Source organism: Chroicocephalus ridibundus, chromosome 3, assembly GCF_963924245.1.
Source record: "Chroicocephalus ridibundus chromosome 3, bChrRid1.1, whole genome shotgun sequence".
Lineage (NCBI taxonomy): Eukaryota > Metazoa > Chordata > Aves > Charadriiformes > Laridae > Chroicocephalus > Chroicocephalus ridibundus.
This window is the reverse complement of record NC_086286.1, coordinates 80761203-80787411: the sequence shown is the minus strand read 5'-3', so window position 1 is coordinate 80787411 and position 26209 is coordinate 80761203. Positions and strand designations below refer to the sequence as shown.

General features: G+C 37.6%; 1 protein-coding gene across 1 annotated transcript in view; it reads right to left on the bottom strand.

The window, feature by feature from the left end:
* Positions 1-26209, bottom strand: part of PREP (prolyl endopeptidase) — a 96216-nt gene that overhangs the window by 54559 nt on the left and 15448 nt on the right. Inside the window, exons 6-7 of the mRNA XM_063329866.1 lie at positions 25422-25543; positions 13205-13310 (exon numbers count right to left, since the gene is read on the bottom strand). Coding sequence (XP_063185936.1) covers positions 13205-13310; positions 25422-25543 — 228 coding nt within the window. The remainder of the gene's footprint in view (positions 1-13204; positions 13311-25421; positions 25544-26209) is intronic.

Below are 26209 nucleotides of genomic sequence, written 5' to 3'. Positions count from 1 at the left end.
AACTGCAGGTAGAGGATTTATAACCTTTATTCAATGGACAATAAAGCCATGCCACACAACAGAAAATCATAATCCTAGAGAGCTGGCCCTTCTGCAATGTTTAGGACAAAAGCCACATAGAACGTACAGACAGAATTTTTGAACAGAATTTTTGGATCCATAGAATATCAAATTCTATGGGATTTGATTATAATTATATCAGTAAGGATCACAGATTAAGCCCTCAATGTTGTCCTGGCCTCTGAACATAGCAAAACATTCATTGGTCTGCTGAGAGCTCTGTGTGTGATGAAGCAAGTTTCTAGCTGAACAATGACAACTACAGCAGAAGAAAAAGCTAATTTGAACAAACTGATGATAACAGCAAGAATGATCACTGAAAGCTTGTTATCAACCTTCTTTCAGACAGAAAGGATAGAGTGGCTGGGAGTCACCGTTTATCAGTTCACAAAATGTGCTCAGTATTTCCTTCTATATTTCATGTTTCATGGAAAGGCCAAACAATCCATTTGTGGCAAATAACCTCTTGACCATGCTGGCTGGAGAGACAGGGCTTAGTGATCAATAAATGGTAGGGGTTTTTTTTATGTAATGTTGTAAAAAAAGTTTGCACAACGTAAATACTCTTATTCAGCTTCTTCCCATGTTCTCTAGCAGTCAAAATTATCAGGTGAAGATATAAATGTTAATCTCCATAAATTCATATTCCATTCTAACTTGTCAGTTAGGTTTTTTTGCAAGACAGTTTTTCTGGAATGGGGCAGCGCTGAGAATGCTCAGCAACCAAGAGGTTTGTCTCATAATGATGGGACAGGCTTTCTACCCGAAACAGGCATGCCAAATTTCATGATGATACAGAGATTAAGCAGGTAAACTGCTACTCAAGGAAAGATCATGATTTTTCAACTCTTAGATTTTACTCCGAATTGATTTTTCAGGGAGGTACTAGAAGATAAGCGCATAACATGTTTGTCTCCAAATCATAATTGGAATGTTAACAAGACCTGAAAAACCCAACAAACCCAGCTAGTCATCTTCAGCCTTAACAACGAGGCCTCCAACTTAGCTACAGGTATGACTTTCTAAATTGAATTAATTTTGGTAGCTGTTCATCAGTTATTTGGAATTCAGTTTGCCTTTCAGGTTAAGATCATAATTTGCTGGATCATTTCAATATGGAAGATTTTTTTAAACAAAGTAAAAACAAAAATCAGAACAAAAATGCCCTTAAATCTAATCTGCTCACAGAAAAACCAGTGTAATTTTGGTTTTGTGATTCCATATATATATAGTAATACCCACAATGAGTATCTACGTGCAAAACTAACTTCAGAGCATATGGTTTTTATGTATCCTTTACATTAGAATTATAAACACTTCCACCTCTTAAACTTGAATGATCAATGCATTCAGTACTACCAGCATGGGAGAAACATGTTTTCATTGCTGAATACTGTCTCACTAAAGAAAGTCAGATCCATCGGACTTTTATTTAAGAGACTCCTCAGACGCTGAAAATGCATATACTCAAGAGCTTCCAAATTTCAAATACCCTCTACAAGAAGAGATTTTGAAAACTAGGCATTTACTCTGGAGCTTGTCACAGTACTAATCCACAATAGTTTTTATGTTCAATAGAAGACAGATAATCTCATGGTACACAGCGTGCTTCAAACTGGAAAAGACTGTTTCAGGGCCCCAGTGGTATGTTCATAACCTGCCCTGGGAAATGAATGGCAGAGCACAGACCTTCACGCAGACATCTACTTCCACATCAGAATCTAATTTCTTTTTGAATCATGCAATACTCAGCTTGCTCTCAAGCTCTTGCTCTTAGACAGGCAGCTACTGAAAAGAACTCAGGGGTTTTTTTCCCTTTTTCTTCTTCACAGCCACAAATATTTAATTAAGTGTCACTCTAATCTCCAAAGGCAAGAGAGTTTTTTCAAACAATTTGGACTCTCTTTGAAAGTAAGATCTCTTAATCTCTTCACTTATGAATGTCTGAGAGAGGGAATACTGGAGAGGAGATATTACGATATCCCTGAAAGGAATACAACTTTGTTGTGTTTGTACTGAGAAGGCTCTCAGTACCACTCATGCTGCAGATGATGGATGATGACTACTCAATAATAATGGAAAGCTGATGTATTTGCAATTTAAAAAATAAATAAAAGGAAGGAGGCAATATTTATTCCTTTGAGTTAAAAAGTTCAGACACGTCAAGATATATCAAAGATTAGCCCAGAAGAAAGAAATAAAGCACTTTTATGAGCAGAGATTTCTCTATCAGTTTCAAGGCTTCTATTTTACTTCCATTTGGATGATCACTCAAAAGACAGGAGAAGAGAATATATATGCTTTGAGAGAGTTATAGCTTATGTCCTCATGCAGCAGAACACAGCAACAGAAAAACAGGAACCAAAGGTGATCTCTCTCTCACGTGACGCTTTCTCTGATATACACAAAGAAAAGGATAAATACATAATCTAAAAATTAACTTAACTGTGAATACTATTTATAAAGGCAATGTCCAGTCAGACAGTAGCAGCATGAAGATCTCCTTGCTCAAATTAATAGCAAGCTATTTTATTATTTCATTTTATTGCTAATGATTTGCCTCCAATTAAAAAAAAAATTACTTTGAAAGAAAAACTCTTTGGAATTGTCATTTAAGGGATATGAAACTGTTTTCTTAAAGTAAACACTCTATTGTTGAGGCTTCCACAAATTTTCCAAGACTCAACTGATTTTTTTCTCCCTCTTTGTCAGGGAACTAGGATATAATGTCCTTGTTTCAATATTGATATCTGAAAGTGTTTTTCTCTTTTAAAGTTACTTCAGTCACAGAAAAGTCTTTCAGAAAAGGAAAGCTTTCTCCCTCCCACCACATTCCACTTTCTTGCTGATGTCTACCGTCTCCTTGCAATCCTTTTTCTCTTGTTCGTTTTCATTACAAAGGTTTTGATTCACTTTTTCAGGCTACACAGCACATACTGACTCATCCCTTTGATGTTACTGTATATAGCACTGTTCATTGTTGTTTGGGTTTTTTTTGTTTTGTTTTGGTTTTTTTTTGTTTTTTGTTTGTTTTTTAAGAGAGCCTTATAAATTGCCAGAGTAAACTAAAATACAAGAGGCCAGGTAATCCTGTTTTCTACAGGAAGTGGACAAACACCACCTTTGTTTTTCCACCTGCCTTCAAGTCACATACATGCTTTCTTCAGTGTATGGAAAAAAAGAACAACAAAGGAACAAAATAAAGATTCTTACGGTTGATAACTCTGCTTTTAAATTCCTTCTTGCAACCTGTCTCTGCCAGTCTAGTACAAAGCATTTCCAGCTGACAATGACTAAGCAATCAGCAAGCTGTGAACTTCAGTTTTTGCTCAATTTCTATTGCATCTTTCCAAGCCAGTGGTTCTCAAACATTTTACACTAGCTCCTCTTCCTGTATATGTGTCCTCCCACCACCTCCCACTGTTCCCACCAGACACAAACTGCCAGTCTCCAAGCAGCCCAGTACGCAGGCATAAGAGCCCCCACCACTGTCCTCTCTCCTCATACTCCTTGGTACTTCCAACTTACACAAACCTGTGTGTAGCTTCAAGTCAGTGCAATCCCTTCCAACCCAGGTGTGCTTTCTAACTAGCCATCCCTCTCAAGTTTTTGCATTCCAGAAGTCACAGCCACCTTTCACAGTTTCCACATGCCCAGAGGTTATAATGACAGCTACCTCTTCTGCTCCCCATCCTGCTTTATATCCCTCCTTTTTCCCCTCCTTTCTCATACTTCAGCTCCTCCAGGAAAAGGAAAGTGGGGCTCTGCCCAGAGCTCTAAGTCAGTGACTCAGAAATCAGCTCTATGCTCCTCACAACAAGAGGACTCTGATTTTCTTATTAGGCTTCCCAGCTGCTACCATAATACAAAATAAAGAAAAAGGTCAGTATTAAGAACAACTTCAACAAGACCAATTGGCCATGTCGTGTTGTTTAGGTCCGTAGCCAAGGCTGATTAAAGAGTTTTCATTTATTTTTTGTTGCACACCAATGGATTTGTGCTAAATCCCCTCTTCCCTGCAACAAACCACATGTTCAAAAGAATAAATAGTCAAGGCTGACAATCCAATCAAAAGGAAACAATCTCATTTCTCAAGAAATGGAAAAAACAAAATTATTACCAGGCACAGAAACAGAAAGAGACATGCTACAGAAAACACACTGCTGTTTTTTTGTTTGGTGTTGGGGTTTTTTTATGTGTGGGGTTGGTTTTTTTTTTGTAAGGCATACAACGTGGTTTGCTAATACAAAATGGATAATGTGTATCCAGCTATTTTGCTGATATGAGGCATTTTCCCATATACGAAGAACAACAGTTAAGCAAAAAGATTAGTAAGATGTTTTCTTGTTTGACTGGTTCAACATACAAGCAAACTTGAGTGGTGTCTGTATTCTAGAAGACGAGTTTGGTAAAATAGCTACTAAAAATTGTGCCTTACAATACTCAGCTATTGGGAAAATGTGTGTTTGTTTTTAAAGAAATACTTAGCATTAGATCACTTTTAAATGTTTGTTATAAAAATCAAAGCTTGAAAATCCTACTTCCAGTTTGGCAAGATAAGTAGGGAAATCTGGAGTCCTGAATGAGGGATGACCTTCTGGACATGAACCCACAGTGCTGTCCTTCCTGACACAATGTACAGCCCTACACCTCTGCTACTGAAATTCCATAAAACAAAATTAAACTGTATTAGTTGGTTCAGTGGCTGACAGACTGGCGAAATCCTGACAAGAATCCCATTGTTTTAATTTTCCCTAATCTTTCTAAATGTCGCCCTACAAGCAACCAAAGAGGCAAGCATGCAAGGAAAAACCTCCATATCCACAGCTACTTGAAGCAGAGTATAGCAAGGGAGATCCCCCAAAAGCTTAAAGAACTGCCCAGTCGTCTTCTCCCAGTGGGGTCTTCTCCCAATATTGTCTTGCTGCTATATTGTGAATTATGACCACAGGTGTCTTGAGGAATGGAATATTTGCAAAACACTTTGATATAATAAAAGTTGTTGTTTTTTTTAAAGTGTATTTGGTTACATTAGTGGTAAATATAACATTCCAATTGGTAAACCTGGTCATTCCTAACACAAAGAGTTTTGTGGTAAAACCTAAGCCACAAACTGGCTTAAGCTGGTGGGATTCACAAGATGCATGCAGTAGCAGGGGAAACAATATTCCCCAAATCTCTGATCTTTTCAGACTAATTTAAAATTCTTATAAAAAACAGCTATACATTTGTCATAAGTTACCTATCACAGTGATTTTCTATTCTAAAAAGAAGCATTCTTGGCACAAATAGCCCACAATGGCCCACTTAAAAACCTAGCAAACAACTTGAATATTTGAGGAAGAAAATGACTCTGTCTGTATATACAGTAAAAAGATTGTGAAAGGGGGAAGGGAAGCATGAAGAACATTTTAGCTAACCTGGGAAGCAGAAGAGATAGTCAGATGCTCCCTTTAATGTTCATGGAAAGAAACAGAAACACTACTGTGTAGATTATCTTCTAGGGAAAACAAACTGACAAGGATTATTACAGAAGATTGCACTGCAAATTCAATTAACCTATGGCTGTTGACAAAATATCATGAGTAATCACAACAAGGGGGAAGAGCTATCTGACACAAAGTTTCAAGTTAGAAATAAGCAAGTCAAATCCTTTAAATTTCTTAACCATTTAGAAATAGTCCACTCCCGTTTATTAGCTGTGATCTCCACTCAGAGTCAAGGTGATTTCCTGCCCAGCACCGGGAAGTTAACTTCCACTCGTCCATAGTTACTGAAACTTCATCAATAACCAATGAATGCGCAAGATACAACTGCCCTCAGTACAACAGAACTAATAAAATGTCATGCTTGCACAGAGTTTTTAATAATATCATTATCTCCTCACTTACCACTTAAAGGGAGTACAGGCAAAGAGAAGCCACAACTCACGCTGTGCAGGAAGTTAATGAAATGCATTAAGTCAACATTACAAAAGCAACGATAAAGTAGCAAATACTGGTCAAACCATGTTTCACAAAAGATAACTTGTGAGAAAGTTAAGCCAGAGGTTCCGTCTACATCAAAGGCATTTACTTTGGATTGGTTGACACCTAGAATACTGTACTGAAATGCAGAGAAGTGACAGAGATCCCAGCAGATGTTTTCCCTACTTTTTAGATTCTAGTTTGATTAAAATATATAATATCTAAGTTAAAAGCTCAGCCAAAGGCAAAGTATGGAGTGAATACAGAGTCTCATCCCAAAAGACAACGTCCACAATCAAAGCACAGATGGTATGTGTTCTCCACACTATGACATCATGGAAAAACACCACCTCCCTGCATATTTCATGATGCCTACCTATTGAACACAGAGTGCCTACACCCCATGTAGTTTCGAAAACCTTGTCCCTCTCACCTCAACACTGCCTATTTCTTAATTTCAGAAGCTCAGTAGGCAGGTTATCATGCATTCTTTTCTGTGGTCCCTGTCTCTGTTTGAATTTTACAGAATGGAAATGTAGTTCAGGACTGCAGGTTCCATGTGGTAGCAAAGAATCTGAAAGATAAACATTGAAATATTTCAGTGTTGTCATGTCCAGATCACGTTACAGATCTATCCAGTATGGGACAAAACATGGAAATATACATTATGTTCCTTATTTGTAAGACCCAGTACAGTAATCCTTCACTAGCATAATCACTGAAGATGACTTCCATTCTTGCATATGGAAGCATCACAATCAGTGAAAAAACGTATTTAAAACAACAAAGATAACTAAAGATAAGTGAGCTAAAACTTAAGTCAGGCACCTCAAAACAACAAGGTATTTTGATTTAGTATCACTGCCTACCAGGCTCTTGGTCAGAAAACAAGACTAGTGGGGTAAAGAAAAGCTTAAAGCAGCCACAAAAAAAATCCCAACACTGTCTGGGATGAGAGACAGAGGAACAGCAACTGCTGCTTTGGAAAGCAAGGCATTATGCCTACTACTTATAGATTGCTAGCAAAAAGAGGTGAACATGAAAGGGGAGACCTTATAGCAGCCTTCCAGTACCTAAAGGGGGCCTACGGGAAGGATGGGGAGGGACTCTTTACCAGGGAGCATACTGATAGAACAAGGGGTAACAGCTTCAAACTGAAAGAGGGGAGAATTAGATTGGATATCAGGAAGAAATTCTTTCCTGTGAGGGTGGTGAGGCACTGGCACAGGTTGCCCAGGGAAGCTGTGGATGCCCCATCCCTGGAAGTGTTCAAGGCCAGGCTGGATGGGGCTTTGAGCAGCCTGGTCTAGTGGGAGGTGTCCCTGCCCATGGCAGGGGGGTTGGGACTAGATGATCTTTAAGGTACCTTCCAACCCAAACCATTCTGTGACTTCATTTCATTCTTTTCCAGTTCTTGCTAATTCCTGTGGGACAATCTGGGTCTTCCCTTTCAGACTCTAAGATGGAAAAGCTGCAGATGTACTTATTTATTTGTGTTGTCAAGATATCCAATAAAAACAGCACAGGCATGTAATTGAGCATAAACATGGAAAGAGGTCAGAATTTAAGGAGGCAAAAAAAGGTTTTAGAGCTCTTTTTTCAATTGGATATGCTTATCCCATTGCACTGATCTTTTCAAAACAGCCAGAAACTAATTAATTTAATTTGAAATTAAAAAGGAAGTCTTGTTCTTGCCATAAAAACATTCTACATGTAAATAAAAGTAAAAAAGGAAGACCACGTATTCCTTCCATCTGCTGGGGAAAGACATATCTGAACTCCTGTAAGCCTGTTGTGAGCTATATTGTGTTGCTCAATAATTCCCACAGTAGCTGACTCATCCCTGAATTCACAGTCATCTTCTGAGTTCTGTCAGGCAGATATTTGATAAGTGTTTTTCATTTCCACACATGAAACATACTGTTTCATTTTGCATTCCTGTCCCTTCTTTGTTTTCCCCAGATAGATCCCCCCTGCCCTACTTTTCCACTCTATCCTGCAAATCTAAGCAAAATAATTCAGCCAGATACTGTGTTGCTTGAGGGAAAAATTTTTTTTTTTTTTATGTCTTTCAGATCAACAAAACAAAAACTTTACTCTGAGCAAGGAGGTGTCTTAACGTATAGGTAAAAAAAATTCAAAATACCACATTTCATATATACACTAAGTTAGAAACAAATCCCACAAATGAGCTGGCCATCTTCAGTTCTAACAATCCTCCCTAAGTACAGCATATTTACTCTACTGCAATGAGAAACTGCAGTGTAAGTTTCTAAACTATAACTTTATACCATAAATAAATTCAGAAGTATGGGAAATTAGTTGATACAAGACTTGAAATATTCTACACATGACAGAGAAAACTTAAATTTGTATATACTCATATGAAATCTGCCACCCCCACCCCCCCCAATTATATCCAGTGTAATACTGCCATGTTGCATGGAATTTTCCAATTTTTTTCTTAAGGCCTTCTTAAAATAGGAGAACGATAAAAACAATTACTATTTCTAAATAAGCTGTACAGCACACCATCAAAGGGATCCAAACTATGAATCATTTCATGGCAACACAAATGTCTTTCACTTAATACAAGGGCCTCAACCTAGAAACCACAACATTACTATTCAGTACGAGAAGAGCTTGCAACATATGCCTATAAAATGTTTGGGATAGGAATAGTTTAATACCTTGATCCCTTTGTAGGTAAGGGAAGGCCTAGCTTTTGTTTTTGCCCCGGCTAGACAAGAGAAGTCCGATCTGCCTATTCATCCTCCCTGCTACAGCCAGGATGCTGCTGTAGAGCAACATACTCAGTACATCGAGCATGTGAGCTTCTACAGCGTGGCTTTAGTCTTTACGTACACGCACATGCAGTTATTTTTACCCGCTGCTCAAACAGCATTTAAGTTCTCATGTATCTCAAAGAAATTTAACAGGAAAAAGGACAGTCCTATGACCAGCCTCTATTAGCAGCAAGAAATAAGCCACCAATTTCTCAATATAGTCGATCAGGACACACTTGGACCTACGCCTGATGCAACTTTTTGGTCATATTTTGTTATCTTGTCCTGTCCTTTCTACTGAAAGACACATTATGCAGAGTTTTCTAATGCAAACTTTGCCACAAGTACAAAGGAAGATAAAGTTTTTTTAGGGAACACGTACATACACACCCACTCTTTCAATGTACCCTGCTATTTTCACCCTTTCCTCTACAAATTTACATCTAACCTACAGGACTTTCTCCTCTTCTAGCTTTTGGCTATTACAGTTCCTAACATGAAAGAGAGATGCTTTCACACCTCCCATCTCCAAGAAATTCCTTCTGCTTTTCCAGAAGCAGAAAGTGTTAATAACAACATTTACTTTTAGTTTTCATAACTCATTTTCTTTGCTTTTGAACCACCAAAATATACTCAGGTGTAAATCAGTAATTGCACTAGTTTTTCAAAACTCAAGTTATCCCACATTACTTCTCTTAAATCATGAAATATGGATAATTATCTCCCAGCAAAAAGATAAGCTTCTTGTCCTGGTTCTGGCGGGGATAGGGTTAATTTTTCCTGGTATTCCATGCCATGTGAGCCATGCCTGCCCTGAGCTGCCAGGGGAGGGAGCAGGAAGTCGCTGTTTGGAGGGGGTGTCTGGGAGTGGCGGTTGGCAGTTCCTTCTATATTCTTCTGTTGGTGTTATTGTTGTTGTTTGCTTGTTCCCTTTGCTGTTCTGTTAAACTGCCTTTGTCTCAACCCAAGAGTTTTGCCTTTTTCTTCTGATTCTTCCCATATTGGGAAGGCCCGAGTGAGCGGCACATGGTTCTTTGTTGCCATCTGAGGCCAAACCACGACACTTCTCTATCTTGGGAATAAACTATTTATCTATAACCATAAGGAATTGCACATTTCACAGACATCCCTGCAGTTTTCCTGCAGACAACCACCTGGCATTTTGGCAGTCAGTACTGAGGTTGCAACACTGAACTTCATGACTTCTTCACGGCCATCTGTTAGCAAGAGGGCCAAACAAGCAGCCTTTATCATTGTAACCATCATCTCCAAGAGACAGTAACAGAACTACAGTTCACTTGATAAGGCCTCAGTACATCAGACAGAAAAGGAATTCACTCCTCAGTGCTTGTACATCTCGACTATGAGAATGTGTTTTTTTAAATGAAAATTGTTTGAACAACTAAGAAATTTTATTTCCTCCTGTCAAAGGAAAATAATGCACTACTAGGAATCAAAAATCAAGAAATATGTCCCTAAGTTATTTAATATGACATTTTGAAATAGGTTTTTCGGGTAGTAAGTCACAGATGAGAATCAGTTCTTTGCATTTTTGTGCAATTCTAGAGTAACAGAAAATTTGTTAACTCACATGTAGCATTTCAAACTATGCAGTGGTATGTTTACCTTCCGACAAAGCATTTTAAAAAATTAGAAGTTTACAATTACACAGTTCAATAACTACATGGTTGAAACATTTTTATAAACAGTATATGAATATGATATAGAACAGCTTTAAAAAGAATCTGTTGAAGCATGTCATTCTATAATTAAGGTTTTGCCACAAACTTCGTAAGAATTAGAATCCCATACATTAATTTTTGCTTAGCTGTTGCATTTACTCCCTCACGAAAAAATATGTGGTATAAGTAATGGATGCTATGTAAGATCTTACTGCCTGTTACCTTTCAAAAAGGCCTCATTACCTTTTGTGTTTGATGCCCTCTGAATAAGTTCAGAGAATTTGAGACTTGAAAGATCTAAAGCATACAAAAAAATATTTCTAAAGAATTAGTGTATTCTTGGACAGCCTGGATTAAAAGAGCAAGTAAGGAAGACAAAAAACGTGTCTGAAAATCTAATTACTTATCTATATCAAGTACCATCTAGGACAGTGGAAAAACACTAGCTATCCTACTTTCCTTTAATTTTTTTTTCAAAACTAAGACGAGGTATTCTGAACACTAGAATGGATTTTTGAACAAACAGATCATTGTAAACAAGTCAAGTAAAAAGGCTCAGATTAAACATTCGATAGTTCTGAAGGAGGAAAATGGTAAGATGTATCTTAGATGTCACCAATGGTGTGAGGTCTACTCAGAAACAAAGTCTTCTGTTCTAAAAGACAGAAAGATAATGCAATATATTTCAGAAGTACAAATACTTTTCCAAGACACTTGATTCTCTTAACACTTCATAACAAGTGGTATGGTTTGATACTTACATAGACCCTTGTACTGGACACTGCATTCTACTGGCAGCATAACATGAGCCAGTATTTTTGTATCTCATGGTTTTGCTAAGAATGTACTTCTGTTATACATAATTCTCTAAGCATCACTTAATCTTAACGCATCTGAACATACCTTGAGCTATTACTGAGCAGTCTGTACAAACTGGCAGTCAAATACAAGTCTTAAGTCAAGATACAGACTTGCCATTAAACTCTGTTATTCTAAAGTTGCATATTTACTTGTCTAATAGTTTAAATAATGAAATTTGTCATTCATTTGTCCTAACTTCACAAGCAACAACTTCTACACATGCTGTCCCAGAAAATTAGAAGTTGAACTGAAATTACACCTCTCACGGTCTAGACTGATAGAGCCAAGAATTAAGCTTATACATCTATTACTGCTTGCTCAACTTACTGCCTCTGACCACCAAAGGCTGAAGGACCAGTGGTTCAGGGTGCTTACATGGATCTTTGCATGGAAGATCAACACTAGGAAACATCCCAGATGTTTACCATTAGGCCTGTGCTTATTAACGTGGAGGTAGAAAGACATGGGTAAAGATAAGAGTCTTTGTACTGAAAAATGCATTTGGCAACTTAGTGAGGTAAATATGGAGAGTTCCTAAGTTTTTAAATATTTGTGCAAGCAAATGTTTACACCTAGATCTTTCCTCTTATAGGCAAAAAGGGAGAATGTGGAGGGATGGAACAACTCCCACCCAACAACAAACAAATAGGAAGGCAAGTCAAAGACTGGTTCAGAGAAAAAAGTTTTTTAAAGAAGCATTTCCAAGCCCGGAAAAGGTTAAACTGTAGGTTTACCTTATACCAGGTAGTACAAAATAGAAGCTTCATTATCTCATCCATGGTCTTTCAAGGCTCGATGCTAGTATTCTCTTCAAGGTTGTCCAGTGTATCTATAAATGGGAGGGTGAATATGGGAAGAAAGCTATGCTTTTTATGTATTCTATCTCTAGCTGGAAAATGTCAACTTGTATGACAATGCAATTTATCTTTTATGAAAATGCTTCACTGTACTAAACAGTTCAATCTACATAGTTTTATGTTTGTAATAAAGTTGCATGGAAAGCATGTGTAATAATTTTGACCAGACCTGCCATTTTCTGCATTCAAGAGAACATTAAACAACTACTCAGTTGTCCAAGACAAGTCTAGAAGTAACTAAGCAACATCCTTTATAAAAGGAGAGAGTGACATGTCCACAAAACAAAATTAATAATGCCTCAGAAAGGAGTATAAAAGTGTTAACTGTCATCACTAACACTTAACTCACCAAAATTCAAAATATTGTACTAAGGCTTGTTGATGAACTAAAAGACCACACAACCACATAGTGTAACAAGGGCAGGGAGAAACAGAACTATATACCCCATGTTGCAGAGCTGCTATCAGTTCTCATCACACTCATAAAACTAAAATATTCTGTTTATGGGCAAGAGAACAAGTTTCTTGAGATCCACTATTTAAAAAGGAGCTACGGCGGTATTTATTCTGTTTCTGAAGTTTTTGAAGACAGAAGATGCAAAGCATCAAGAAGAGCTAAATGGTGTTCTACACAAAGCACACATTGAGGAAGAGATTTCAATAATCCAATACTCTGGAAATAAAAAAATCACCGATCAGTAAAACAACAAACTATGCCAACCATTAACAGCAGCCATATGGACAAAGTACCATACTTTCAGCCCACATCACTGAGGCTAAAAAGCCAAACACACAAAAGCCAAAGGCTAATCCAACTAGAAGGCAAGGAAGGAGAATTAATCCCATAAATTCTGCATTAGAAGAAAAAAAAAAAAGGGAGGAGGTTAATCAATACACATTTAAATAAATATATATTTAAGCATAAATATAGTATTTCAAGTCTTACACTGTCTTAAAATTAAGCAAAACTTACAAAGTAAGAGAACACATACCTGATATACCCTGAGACTCTGTCTGTAGATCACAGTACCACAGTCTGTTCACTGGATCACACCCTTCTCGAATAGACAGCAAGACATATCGACCATCATCCGATACCTGTACGAAGTTACAGAAAAATCAAAGACAGTTCATCCTCTGGAAAAAAAAAAATCCGACTTGAAAAGTTAATCCCTAAACCCCTGGCAAAAAGTAAATTGATGCTACAGTTAGTTGAGTGAACAGATGCATATGTAATATGAGAACTCGCCAAGAACCCACATTCATTGCTTACATCAACAAATAACATAAGTATAGTTTGCTGACATTTCAGGAGATCAAAACTGAACAGCATTATCTGTTTAATTCCACCATGAATTAAAAAAAACAAAGTTTACCTTGCCACATAAACACAATAAAACAACTAATGTAACAGCCCTAACCTGAAATTTCAGTAACTAAGAATGGACTCAGTATAAACAGTCTAAAACTACAACCTGCTGGCAAGAAGGAAAGAAAAAACAAACAAACAAACCAACCCACCCCAACAAAACCACCAAAAATCACAAGCCACATTAAAAATATCTCACAGTCAACGCCTTCAAAATGGAGAAGTTTAACTGAATCCACCGTGTTAAATATAAAGCACTGTTTAGTCCTGTGATCAACTGGATTGCCAGGCTCTCACTGAACTACAGTGCTCAAAAAGAACCCTCCTACATCAATGAAAACATAGTTTTATGTAGCTCAGTAGAAATTTCTCAAAAAATACATCCGGTGATACAGGTGCCCAGTTTCTGTCTAGTCACCGATTATAATGTCAGCATTCAAATCCAACGTTAAATTGTAGAAAAGTATTTCCTAACTTAGGCATTCTTGTAAATACACAAGGGAGTGACCAGTGGCTTTTGTCCAAAAAAAAAAAAAAAAAGACCAAAACCAAACCCCTAAACTAGTTTATTGTGAAGATGGCATCAAAACTTCTGAACTTTCAAGTTCCTTTATCAAGATATCAATTCCATGCAAAAGGAAATTTACCTCCCCTCCACCAAATCCTATGGAAATAAATGGAGCCCTGCAGTGACACATATCTCATTGAAAATCAGTAATTTGGGATATACTTATTAACTCAGGTATTTTAAAAGATGCAGAGATGTGCCAGGAATGCACTTGCTCATCAATCAAAGGAAAAACCGTGCTGCTGAAATTGCTAATACTTAAGTGAAGGAGGCATTTATCTCAAGTCAAGTCTTCATTATGATTCCAGTGTAAGCTCTCTTTTTTTACTGTGTAACCTGTCAGCTAAACTGAACCTATAGAAAAAAGTTTCTTGCCAGCTTCTTAAAATGGGCCCTCAGTGCATCCTGCAAGTCTACGTAAACTGACTGCCGCCTCCTCTGCACAAGGAGGGCTCTTCATCATGCTTCCTCTCTCCAGCAACTCCAACACGGTCAGTGTTTGAGCCTGTGACTATCCTAGATATGACAAAATCCAGGTTCAGCAAACAACTCTAGGTTCACTGTCTTGGCGAATTATGCCCTTTAAGATCATTTTGCTGATGTATGCACACCTTTATGCAGGCCACCACAGTAGTATGTAGGGAGCAGTAGAGTTTAATCAGAACAATAGCTGTTGTTTGAATGGGAAAAGCAAAATTTAGTTGCTCACAATGGCAGGACAGTGAAAACCATCAAGTCGACACTTGACATACAGCAAATATGCTTGCTCTGCATAGCTGCTCTGTCAACGTATTTTATTTTAAAGCGAAAGCTGAATACTCACCTACTTAATACTGTTATTTACAGTATGACATACAACAGAAAAAACCACCCAAGTGGTAGAGGTTAGCTTTGGATTTCTGGCTGCCTTAAGGTATTTGCCAGAAGTCCATCTCAGAGGTAGAAAAAGACTGGCAGCTTAGCCTGTCTGAATTACGGTCATTTAATTCACAGCAAATTTTCCCTCAAGTTCTCAAGTGATGGAATTAATAAGGTGTGTTTTCTGTCACAAAGCAGTATGAAATTTCTTCAAAATCATCCAAGTTGGTAATTTTAATGGTACTTTTGCTTATTGTGGCAAAATCAAATGATTCTTACAGAGTTTTCATTTTTGCCAATTTCATGAGGTTTACACACACAAAAATCTAGTGCTTCTGTTAAATGACCATTATAAGATACAACCACCCAATAAGTTTTCTGATGAAGCTTCTTGGTTTGCTTTTGCACATGCATGTAAACGCAGAATAAAGTTTGCAAAATGGCATCTGCTGGGACATAAAGTCATCAATGAATCCCTTCTACTCAGGCTTTGCAAACATACTCTGTTTCCTGGCAAAGCTTTTGAAAGTGCAAGTCCATCAAAGAAAGGCAGGAAGTAACAGGAAGTCATCAACTTAAGCCTCCCTCGCCTGACTGAGCTGTTTTGAGCATATTCCAAAATTACCAGATTTAGATGTTTTATTAACAGCTGATACAGAAGGCTTTTTCCTGTCCACATTCTTATATGACAATATCTAATGGAAATTTAAACCCCTAGTCACAAAATAACGCATCTGAGTTCTGGAAACTTTCCATTTGGCCCTAAACACATCTTAAAAAGAAAATTCTTATTCATATATTGTAATCACTTCTTAGATTTACTTTGGTTAATATTTCTAACAGTAGTTGTGCAAAATATCTGTAGAATTAGTTATGCAACATAAATTTCTGAAGAATTAGGTCCTAACTATACTGCTATTCAGAGATCCACAGTTTTGAAGACACAAGAAGGGAACTTAGTAGAATACAGAGCCAAATCTCAGTATATGAAAGCTAACAAAAAATCCCCAACAGCCAAAGACCCCTCAAAACCAAAAACAAAAAAAACACCAACTAAATAAGTGTTTCCAAGTTGTATTTTTTACTGTCATTTTGTCAACAACTAATTATACTGCTAAAAAAAGTCCATAGAGCTGAAAGCTCACAAGGCAAATAGGAAAGAACACCTAAGAGTCCTACTCAACCAAAAAAAAAACCATTATATGAAACAGTTAAGATAGCTTTAACAGGGCAGCCTGCAAAATTGAGACATTTAGACATTTTGCCTTCTTCCAAGATGGCAGAGCATATGCAGAAATGGAAACCAAGATTAGGTGATCTTTTTTGCAAGAAGCATCATCAGTGTTTTCAGACAAACGTTAACTGCAGGTGTCAGTTTTAATTAAACTGGTGACTGCAATATGCTGCTTAAACAACCGTTCATACTTGTAAAAGCACCGAGTTCCCTTCTCTTCCTCAGCAACTCATAAAACACGTTAAATAATTGCAAGCAGGATATAGAAATATAAATTTCAGTTAAACTCAAGAGTATGACACACAAATTTTTTTCAGTCGTAGTCAGAACCCACATAAATTTATTCTTTGATGCTTCGAGTTAACAGTTAACAGAAGACTGCTTGCTTTACCCAAGAAAGAAAACTTACTTGCAAATTTCTGATGTTGCTGTTGCAAGGGGCAATTCAGAATGTCTGCTGACAGCAAGTCCGAGTACATCTAATGAGTTGTTCCTTTCCCATTCCCAGTTGCACTACTGAAGAGTTGATAGCAGTTTATGCTTAATTTGAAGTAGGAATTCCCAAAGCATATTGCTGGTGGGATGCCAATTAGGTCTGTCTCTATCACTAAAGCTATTCTTACATCAGTAAGTTCTATAACCCAAAGGAATTTGACAGAAACAGGACAAGACACTGTTGACTGCAGCATGCTAAAATGCTTAGTATTATACCACAGATTTAGACATCAACATTGCAAAGTTACAGTTTGATGAGCAAATATTGGAAGTGGTACCAGCTTATGCTGTCTCCACCTCTAGCTCTTCCTACTGCTATGGTTGTTTGCATTCCCCTAGTCATGGCAGTACAAGCATTTTCCACTTGTGTGGTAAGCCAGACTGGGGAGCTGATCCACCTGAAAAAATGGCATATTAAATAAAAGAAACAACAATTACAAAAACGAAAAGAAAAGAAAGACTAATAATCCAGGGAAAAACAAAACACACCAAAGAAGAATCCAGGAGGGGAAAAAAAAAAGAAAGAAAAAACACAATAAAAGAGAAAAAGAATAAAAGAAAAAGTCCCTCTGCCAGTTTAATATCTCGGTCAGTTCACTGTGCAGTTGCACAAATGGTTGAGCTAAGACACTGCACCAAGCAGCTGTAAACATGAATAACAGGGGCAGAGATTGCTTAAGGCAGCTCAGATGGCAGTACTGACAAATGTATAATCATGGCCTGAATGCCACTGACTCTTCTATACTGTAAACAGACAAGAGTCTGGGTTTCAGAATGGCGTAAGGAAATAGGATTTCCCAACTATAATTTGGGTTATTCCTACTCTGCTCCATCTTTATGAGCTGAACAGCAATCCACGCTCTTGGCACACAAACTTACAAACTGCAATTTTATACCAGTATTTCACTCAAATTTTAGAACGCATTCATGGTTCAGCATAAGGGAGACAGCTGTAACATCAGAACTGATGGCTCGGATCACAAGTAAATTCTCCTGGTTTCCCGCATCCAAGCAGAAAAGGAAACACATCTCAAGAATTTCTGAGAGATCTGGAATGCTAGTCAGTGCACATTTCTCTCACTGAAATAATTTCTATCGTTTCAAACAACATCCACTGGTAAAAGGTAAGGAGGTTGCAAAGCAAGTGAACAACTTAACGTGAATTTTAGGTCCTGTCAAAGCAGGACAGAAGAAATCCTGTAGCCTTTCAACTGGAGCTTTTAAAAGCCTTCAGCATACAATGATTTTATTGGCATAACACAGCACTAATCCCTAACTCAGTGCTAGAAAAGGAAGGATTATTTCGAAGAGATGATGTTGGTATATAGTTTGTAGTTTCACTGCTGCCATTCAGTCACTTGGCAATTTTTAATTTATTAGATCTGTTAATTCTGAAATATTTGCTGTGGCCATCTTTACACCATACAAACATACAGAAGTGTCATTATGATAGCTGCGCTCCCAAGTACTATTTTATTTATTCTTTCCAAGGATAAAACTCTTTAATTTAAAATCTTTATAGAGAAGTTTGGGGTTTTACTAGAAATTTTATTTCAATGTTACCTGTTCTCTCCAGTTCGATGAAGAGTAACCATTGCTTAAAAAAACTTTAAGAGATTAAGTGGTTTACCTATAACTTCAATAAATCAATGGATATCAAAAGAAAAATATTATTTAAAGCCTAATTAGTAAAAGGAGTTTGCCATCTACTTAACTTTTTTCTTTCATTACAAAATATAGTTAATTCTTTGTACAAGCCACACAAGGAACCCCAAAGGGTTATGTGTTCTGCATTTATAATAGCACTAATCATCTTTGAGGATCCACAGCAAAAGTGAAGTTAAATATTTTGTCTAGTAGCAGCACATTTCAGGCCAAAAATTCATACATAATTAAACAAAAGAAAAAAAAAAGAAAAAGAATGAACAGGAGAAAGCTGTTGGGTTTTCAGACTTCCTGGCTTTACATATAACTCCTCAACTGAACGTCAATAGGAGAGACATTAAAGTGCTTTGCTTCCAAGTGAAGTGCATGACAGAAACCCCAGCGAATATTAATGCTAGTTCTTTGAATACTACCTGGGTAGTCACCACTGCAAGATTCAGGAGAAGGAAGAGCTCTCTATTTTTATTTCACAAATAGGGGGTCTTTGAATGCATAGTATTATATTAAGGCAATTATATATACACACTCTTCCTTTTTAAGCTAACCAATTAGAAGTTTTAGCATCTTTGCCCTTTTTGTTATCAAGGTGGAAAAAACCCTAATCACTAATCACAGTATAATTTGTTTCTGCATAAAAAGATATTAAAAAAATTAAATAAGTAAAATTCAGTTATTAGATAGTATGCCTGTGTTGAGAAAAAGATAACAGACTTCTCCTTTAGCTGCACATATTAACACTATCATAACTGACAACCTCATCTGCATCTGCGGTTATTTTACAAACTACTGCTCCTCATGTACTAGTGCCCTTTGCATATGGAACAAGGCAACTGCCATTGCTATCCAATGCATTTCCAATGGATCAAGAAGAAATTAATCACATACCAAAAAAAAAACCTCACAAAAATCACAGACAGAATCAAAGCTTTCAAACAGAGCCAAATGGTCAAATTAGTAACTGGACTCCAAGTACCCAGTCATGGGAAGATCAAACCACCTGGCAAGATGGGCAGTAATAAAAATGCGACCATGCAACACATGGCATTAATAAGTAGAAATTAAAAACCCATCGCATCAATAAATTGCATTTTAACACTGCTACAATATTCACTATATACTATGTATGTAACAGTTTAAAACCAGGCAGAGTGATGACTAGATTTTTTTTTTTTTTTTTAAAATATTCATTTAGGAACGTACCCAGTCACCACAGTAAAACATACTGATGACAGCGGTTACTTCCTAAACTTCAGGTAAATGCCACACAAAGATTTTTGCATAACACCACTGAACCTGAATATGACTTGACTAAGAGGAATCTGTGTGCAAGAGACATTTCAGATTGATGCAGAAATTACCTGCCTTGCCTTATTTACAATATTTTAAAGCTTCCTATCAGACGAGTAAAGTAAAATACTTAAGACAAAAAAAAAAAATAAAGCACATGCCTTCTACCGAGAAAACAGTAAAAGTTCATGTAGAATTTGCTGAAACATTTGGTTAGTAACAGAGCAATTACGCCGTCTGAACAGCCTCAAGTGTTCTAACATCATAGATGTGGGCATGATCCTGGTGCCACAAAGTTCTGCTTGCACAATGACAAAATCAAGAACCCCACTGTAATCTCCCAGTCTTTCAAATTCCACTTTTATTAACTATTAGAAAAAGCAAAACTATTTCCTTTCCTAGAATAGGAAACAGTTTTTTCATTAGAAAAAGCAACTGTGAAAGGCTGTTGTTTTTAAGGGAGGTGGGTGGGATTTTTTTCTAATGAAAGCAACATAAAGCTATGTTCTGACATTATCTTTGCAGCGGTATCAGAAAGTCACTGAAGCTTGCATATAGCTCCTATCACATTTTATGGTCTAGCAGCCTTTTGAGAATTTGAGGATTGGGGAAAGAACTCCCTTTCACTAAGCAACCTCTTGGGAATGTCTGCACAATCCAAGGCTCCTAAAGCTGGTACTCTAAGGCTGCAAATGCTTTGTTTTGATCTCTATTTGCGTCATACTGGTTTAATCAACTAGATTTTGGAAGCCCTAATGATGGGTGATCACAGGAATGCATAATTTCAGGATCAGGTCCAACAGAAACCACTTAGTACATTCTGAGGAGCAGGCCTGACATACTGTATACAGGACATGGGCTGGTTAAATGTAAACATCATGCTGATAAGTTCTTTCCATCCATTCCCCAGGTTAGAAAAATTGCTTTGGGCATTGATTCAATTTCCTTATTCCAGGCAAGTTTTTATTCTTGTATTTCAGATACAATGTGCTAATGTAAAAAGCATTTCTGACTATATCCCTTTTGAGCCTCTGCTAAGCCTGGCGTTGAAGGAGACCTACCAAAGCCAGAGAACTGGGTTTTTGACTGTAGATCATTGTCCTTACGACTGTTTCAACTGCAACAGGACACCAGATAACCTTGTTCAGGAGAGGAACACAGTGATACATACATGCATATTCACATGCTTTCTCTTTCCTGAATCTAACACAGAGTAAAATTAGTAGCCTTCTGACGTGACAAACATCACACACACAATTTTTCCTGTGGCCTTCAGCTTGCTTTTGAGTGCAATAAAAACACCAAAGCATCAGGAACCTGGCTATGTAAGAGACTGCCATCTACCATAGCCCCACATGCAGCCAGAAAGATTGCCTGCTTGTTTCTTAACAGTAAAATTCTCCAGACCTATTGCCAGGGCTGTAGGAAGATATTCATAGTAGGCTTCTATTCCAGATTAATCCTTGATAAAGACAGTGTAACACTTTAGAAAAATTCCCACAACCCTATTTTATCCAGCAGCGTATCTCACTTGAACAAACTGACAACATTTTGAGCCCTTCCCCTTCATGCTGCTCACTCTTCCCCTGTGGATGCTGCACTTCCACGTTCCTGCAGCGAAAACACACCATTGCCAAACATCTGGCACAGCTTACTCCTCTGTGCTCTGAATTTCATTTCCAAGATCGCCTCCCTGGCTGAGAACCACTGATGTTAACTGACAGCTTTAAACATAAAAAATTAAAAAAAGAAATAAAAATTGTCAGTTCGGGGACTGTGCACGGTGTTTGTCAGCAACATGAAAAACTGTACTTGTTTTACTGCCGGCAGAATTGGGATGGGAGGGTTTCCCTCACCCCCTCCCTTTCTGTCCTGTTTACTTTCCCGCTGGTACCGTAGGGACTTTTAACACTACCGACTCTGAAAGGCTCTTATATACTGTATTGTTTAACTTTGAGAATAGCAGTCTGGCTGCAAGAGAGAGAGAGACACTCTGAGAGGAAGCAAGAACATGCCATTTAAACAGAGAAGCATGGGAAGCTCCTCTTTTCCGAGAGTAGCTAGGACATTGCCAAGGTTTTAAAAATCTTCATACCAGGCTGCCCTCTACTGGGATGTTATTCAAATAAACTCCATCCCTGCTCTCCCCCACCATCCTTGAATCTGTACCAGAAATACATATGCTTTCTCTACACTAATGAAAAGATAGCCGCTTTTTCAAAACTTACATATCTGACTAACAACAAACAGATTTTTTTTCCCCTCACAAGCAATCCATTCAAGTGAGGAGCTGGAAATGCATCTATATTTCTATGCCAGCGCCATTTTCAGCACCACAGATTTTGTTTAAATCAAGCATACTTGGGGCTGGTGTTGAATGTGTAACGAGAAAAAAAAAAAACAAACCCTGAAACTATTTTCTTGCATGTTGTCTTGTAAATGTATTAAGCTGACGAAATTTTACATAACCCTCTTTTATCCTAAACAGTGACCTAGCTTCTTCTCTCCACTGAAAATACACACCACACTGACTCCCTACCGTGCACCCAAGATTACTCATTTTTTTGAGGTATCATGGCAACATTATTACTTTTGCAGTCTCTGAGGGATCTCCGCGTCCAGTGCTTTTCACCTGCAAGTTATTTCTCTCCCTCAACCCATCAGCTGTGAGACCTGCAAATTCTGCTCTAAACCTGAGTATGGAAGTTCAAGCTCTACCCCAGCTGTAGAGGAAGGTTTGGTAGTTGAAACTGGACCACTCACACCATAATCCAACTATCTTCAGTGGAGCTTGTGTAAAACATCAGAGAACCCAAATCTCTCTACCTATTTGCCCCAGCAAGGCCCTGTAAATTAAAAACATTTGTTTATTACTCTGACAGGAATGCATGAAAGGGAACTTTCATAAAACGCTGAGTTGTGCAAAGCTGCATTATAAAATCTGTGGCAGCACATTAGCACCAAGTAAGAATACTCAGGACAGTGCTAATAAGCCATACAATTTGATTTTTACTAAAGATATTTTAATTTTCCCCCCATTATTTTGTGGTCTTCCACTTTCTCAAACACACACTCAAAAAAATTGCCCAGAACACTTGTTTGAATGGCCTGAAAAGAAGATTTTTGACCTATTGCACAAGGATGAAACCACAGTTTGCAACTGCATTGTTTTGGTTTGGTTTTTTAATGGCAGAATATTTTTTTTCCTGATCATTAAAAAACCATTTTTCATTAGTATCAGGATGACAGAGCCACACAGCTCTCTGAGCTGGAGCTCACAGCACAACCCCAGAGTATCAGCTGTTTTAAAGTACTTTCACGTAGATAAGCTCATGATTATTTACCAAGGTGGATCTCTGCTTTACCAGTCCTCCTTAAAATAGCATTTCTTCTTAAATACCAACACCTCTTGTTATTTAGGCATTTAGGAAGTTTATGCCTCCTGGAGGTCAAGAAAAAAGTCATAAGCAGACACATAAATTTATTAAACAAGAACTCACAGCAGTGAGGTGTTTCTCTATTCACCACCCTCCCCACTTTCGCAATACTTATGGGGCTGTTTCAATTCTTGTGGTTTCAGAGCTGGTAGCTGTGCTACATTCTGTTACTTTCCTATTCTACAGCAAGAGTTACCACTACCAGTCCCCTCTTCCCACACCAAAGACCTTTTGATCATTCACTATAAGAGCTATGTATTCTCTTTAATTACAAAAAATACCTAAGACATTTGGTATCAGACAAAAAGATACTTCTTTTACACTTAAGGCTGCCTCGCGCTTTTCTTTCACAACAGAAGAGCCAGGAGACACAGGCTGGCTGCTTCTCTGCACCCTGGCCAGGCAAACTTTTTGCTGCTCACTACAAGCACCGAGCTATGAATTGTCTTCCTTGGTCCTCCTCATATTCGGTTCTATATTTCTGATCTTAAAACGCTCCAGCCCTGCTTCTTCAATTTAGATAAGAAAAGGCTCTGTTAGTGTGCTATTATCTCAAAGAAGTTTTTGATACCTATAAAACAAGTGTACCTCTACACCTAATACAGAAGGTATCATTTCCACAAGATTTAATACCATCTGAGACCGCAAACTTTCACTACCCTAAAATGTTGTATAGTCCAATGAATCAGATTGCAACCACCTTCCCTCATGGAAAATGAATTTGCCTTCACAACAACATGCGTAGTTTAGCTCATGACACTGCAAAGCAATAACAACAACATGCATCACTCATGTGAATCAGTGGATACATCACTACAAGACATCTGTCACCAACAGAAAGCCCATTTATTTACGGAACTAGGGAAAAATAAGGATAACGATTTTCAAATTCTGTGTTATTGCCAGTTAAACTCAACAGAACTGACTAGTTTTTGAACAGTAAAAAAAATTCCAAAGCCCTATTTGCAAGTTTACACTGATATTCAGGTCAGTTAAAGGTATGTTTCATCAAGAGATAAGATTATGTAAAAAAGGTTCTGTTTATTCACAGAACCTACAGATAAGTTTGACTTGTACAAAGAAAGCTCAGTGTGGTCACTTTGCTGGGGAGCCCTTCACATTCTTGCTCACTGTCTCATTTTGAATCTCAGTGTTCAAATTCTTTGAAAGAGCCTTTCTTTTCTGGGAGCCCACAGAAAACAAAACCCCACCATTCTCATGGGTCGAGATGTTGAGAAGTGACACAGACTGATGATCAAATTTTTAAAAAGAGGTACTGTCAGGGAAAAGTAGTTCTAGGAACTGAATACCCCAAATCAGGGTAAAAACATTTCGTATTTATCAGAAGTGTCAGACCAAAAGAGACTCTCTATAGAAACAAGATGTACTGATCAAACACATAGATAGGAAAGTACAAAGAATTACAACAGGTTTTTATCTGCTGGAAAAACATCAGTTCCCTGATAGAACCACCGCTACATTCCAACAGTGCTTAGAACAATGTACTCAATCAAGCACTGTTAAATCAAATGTGAAAAATAAAACACACATTAATTACAAAACTCAGGGTCTTCGGAACCACTCATGTAAGGACGAACAGAACATGGTTACCTATCATTTCGGTTCACTGGGACTTTGCACAGTATAGTTGTAGTTGTTCAACAAAATAAACTTAAGAAAAGCAATTCTGGCAGTCAATTGTTCCATCTCCAATAACACGGTTCAGACCATACTTGTTCTGATAAAACTTGTTGTAGGGAAACTTAAGAGTCTCCAACTGTGCACACAGCATTAACAGATTTTAACCTGTATGTCTCCATTCTTCAAGTAGAATGGACATATTTTATGTTCAGGAAAGACGTCATGAAAATAAATATAAACAAAATATATACATGGCAGGGAATATCCAGACATGCTGATTATCGGAATAAGCTTTTTCAACAGGAAGTGAAGGCTGGGGCTCAAAACTAAGAAGAAACAAGAACAGTGACACGTTGTCCATCAAATGAGCCTTCTCTGCCCTGGAATGCTTATCAGGCAGAATGGCCTCAATGAAGAAAAAGGGTACGTGATTGTGTCATTATGGCTTGAAGACTGATTTAAAGCAAAGCAAACAGTCTTACTTTCAGTGATTCCTAAACAATGATTCTTAGTTCAATGGTCAACTCTGCAACACTAATAAAAAGCATTCTTTTAACAAAATGTTTTCCACTTTATACCTACTACCAGTTGTTAGAATCTGAAAAACTGAACATAATGATGGCAAGCTTCAGGGCGTTTACCATATTTACCATACCTCAGCTCCACCCATCCATTTTGGTTCATCGGGAAATTCAGCACATAGGATATCTTCTGACTGGTTAGTTCCTAATACATGATAATGCAGTTTTTGGTGCAGATTAGTGGAGGTCTCAGTACCTAGTGAAACGCAGATATTTAAACCAATTAAGATCTCAAAGAAATCCAACAACAACCAACTAAAACCCTCAGAAACTTCTGTATCCCTTTGCATGTAAGAGAGAAGAATAATTCACCGTTTCCTTTTATTGCCAATAATACATTCTTCAAATGTGAAGATTTATCTTTTTCAAGCTTTGCTTCCTAGAAATACTAAGCAAGCAAAGAAAAGCAACAATCCCTGCTACCCTCTAATGATGTTTTTACTCCTGTTTCACCCCAGACAACTAAGGGGAGATTTATTGCTAATTATCATTCCTAGAAACCTTCATACTTTCATTTGCTGAAAAAAAAAAAAAAAGTATTTTAAAGGACTGCATGAGGTGCCACTTGATTTTTATTTTTTAAAAAATTTTCTTCTTGCAACATTTTCCAAACTTCAGCTTCTGAACTACCAACATGTTTAAAAGTAAAAAACACAAGGTGGGTATCTAACTTGCAAGTCTGGCAAAATGACAGGCTGCAAAAGCAAATACAGAGGCAAAATTCAGGCTCTTTCCAAGGTTTAACAAAGAGCACAGCTCCAGAAGAAACTTCTCAGTGGCACTGCCTTATACTGAGAGCTGCTCAATTCCTTCCCTACTGACGCTCCTGAGCAATTTATTCCACTTTGTGTGCTGTTCCTTG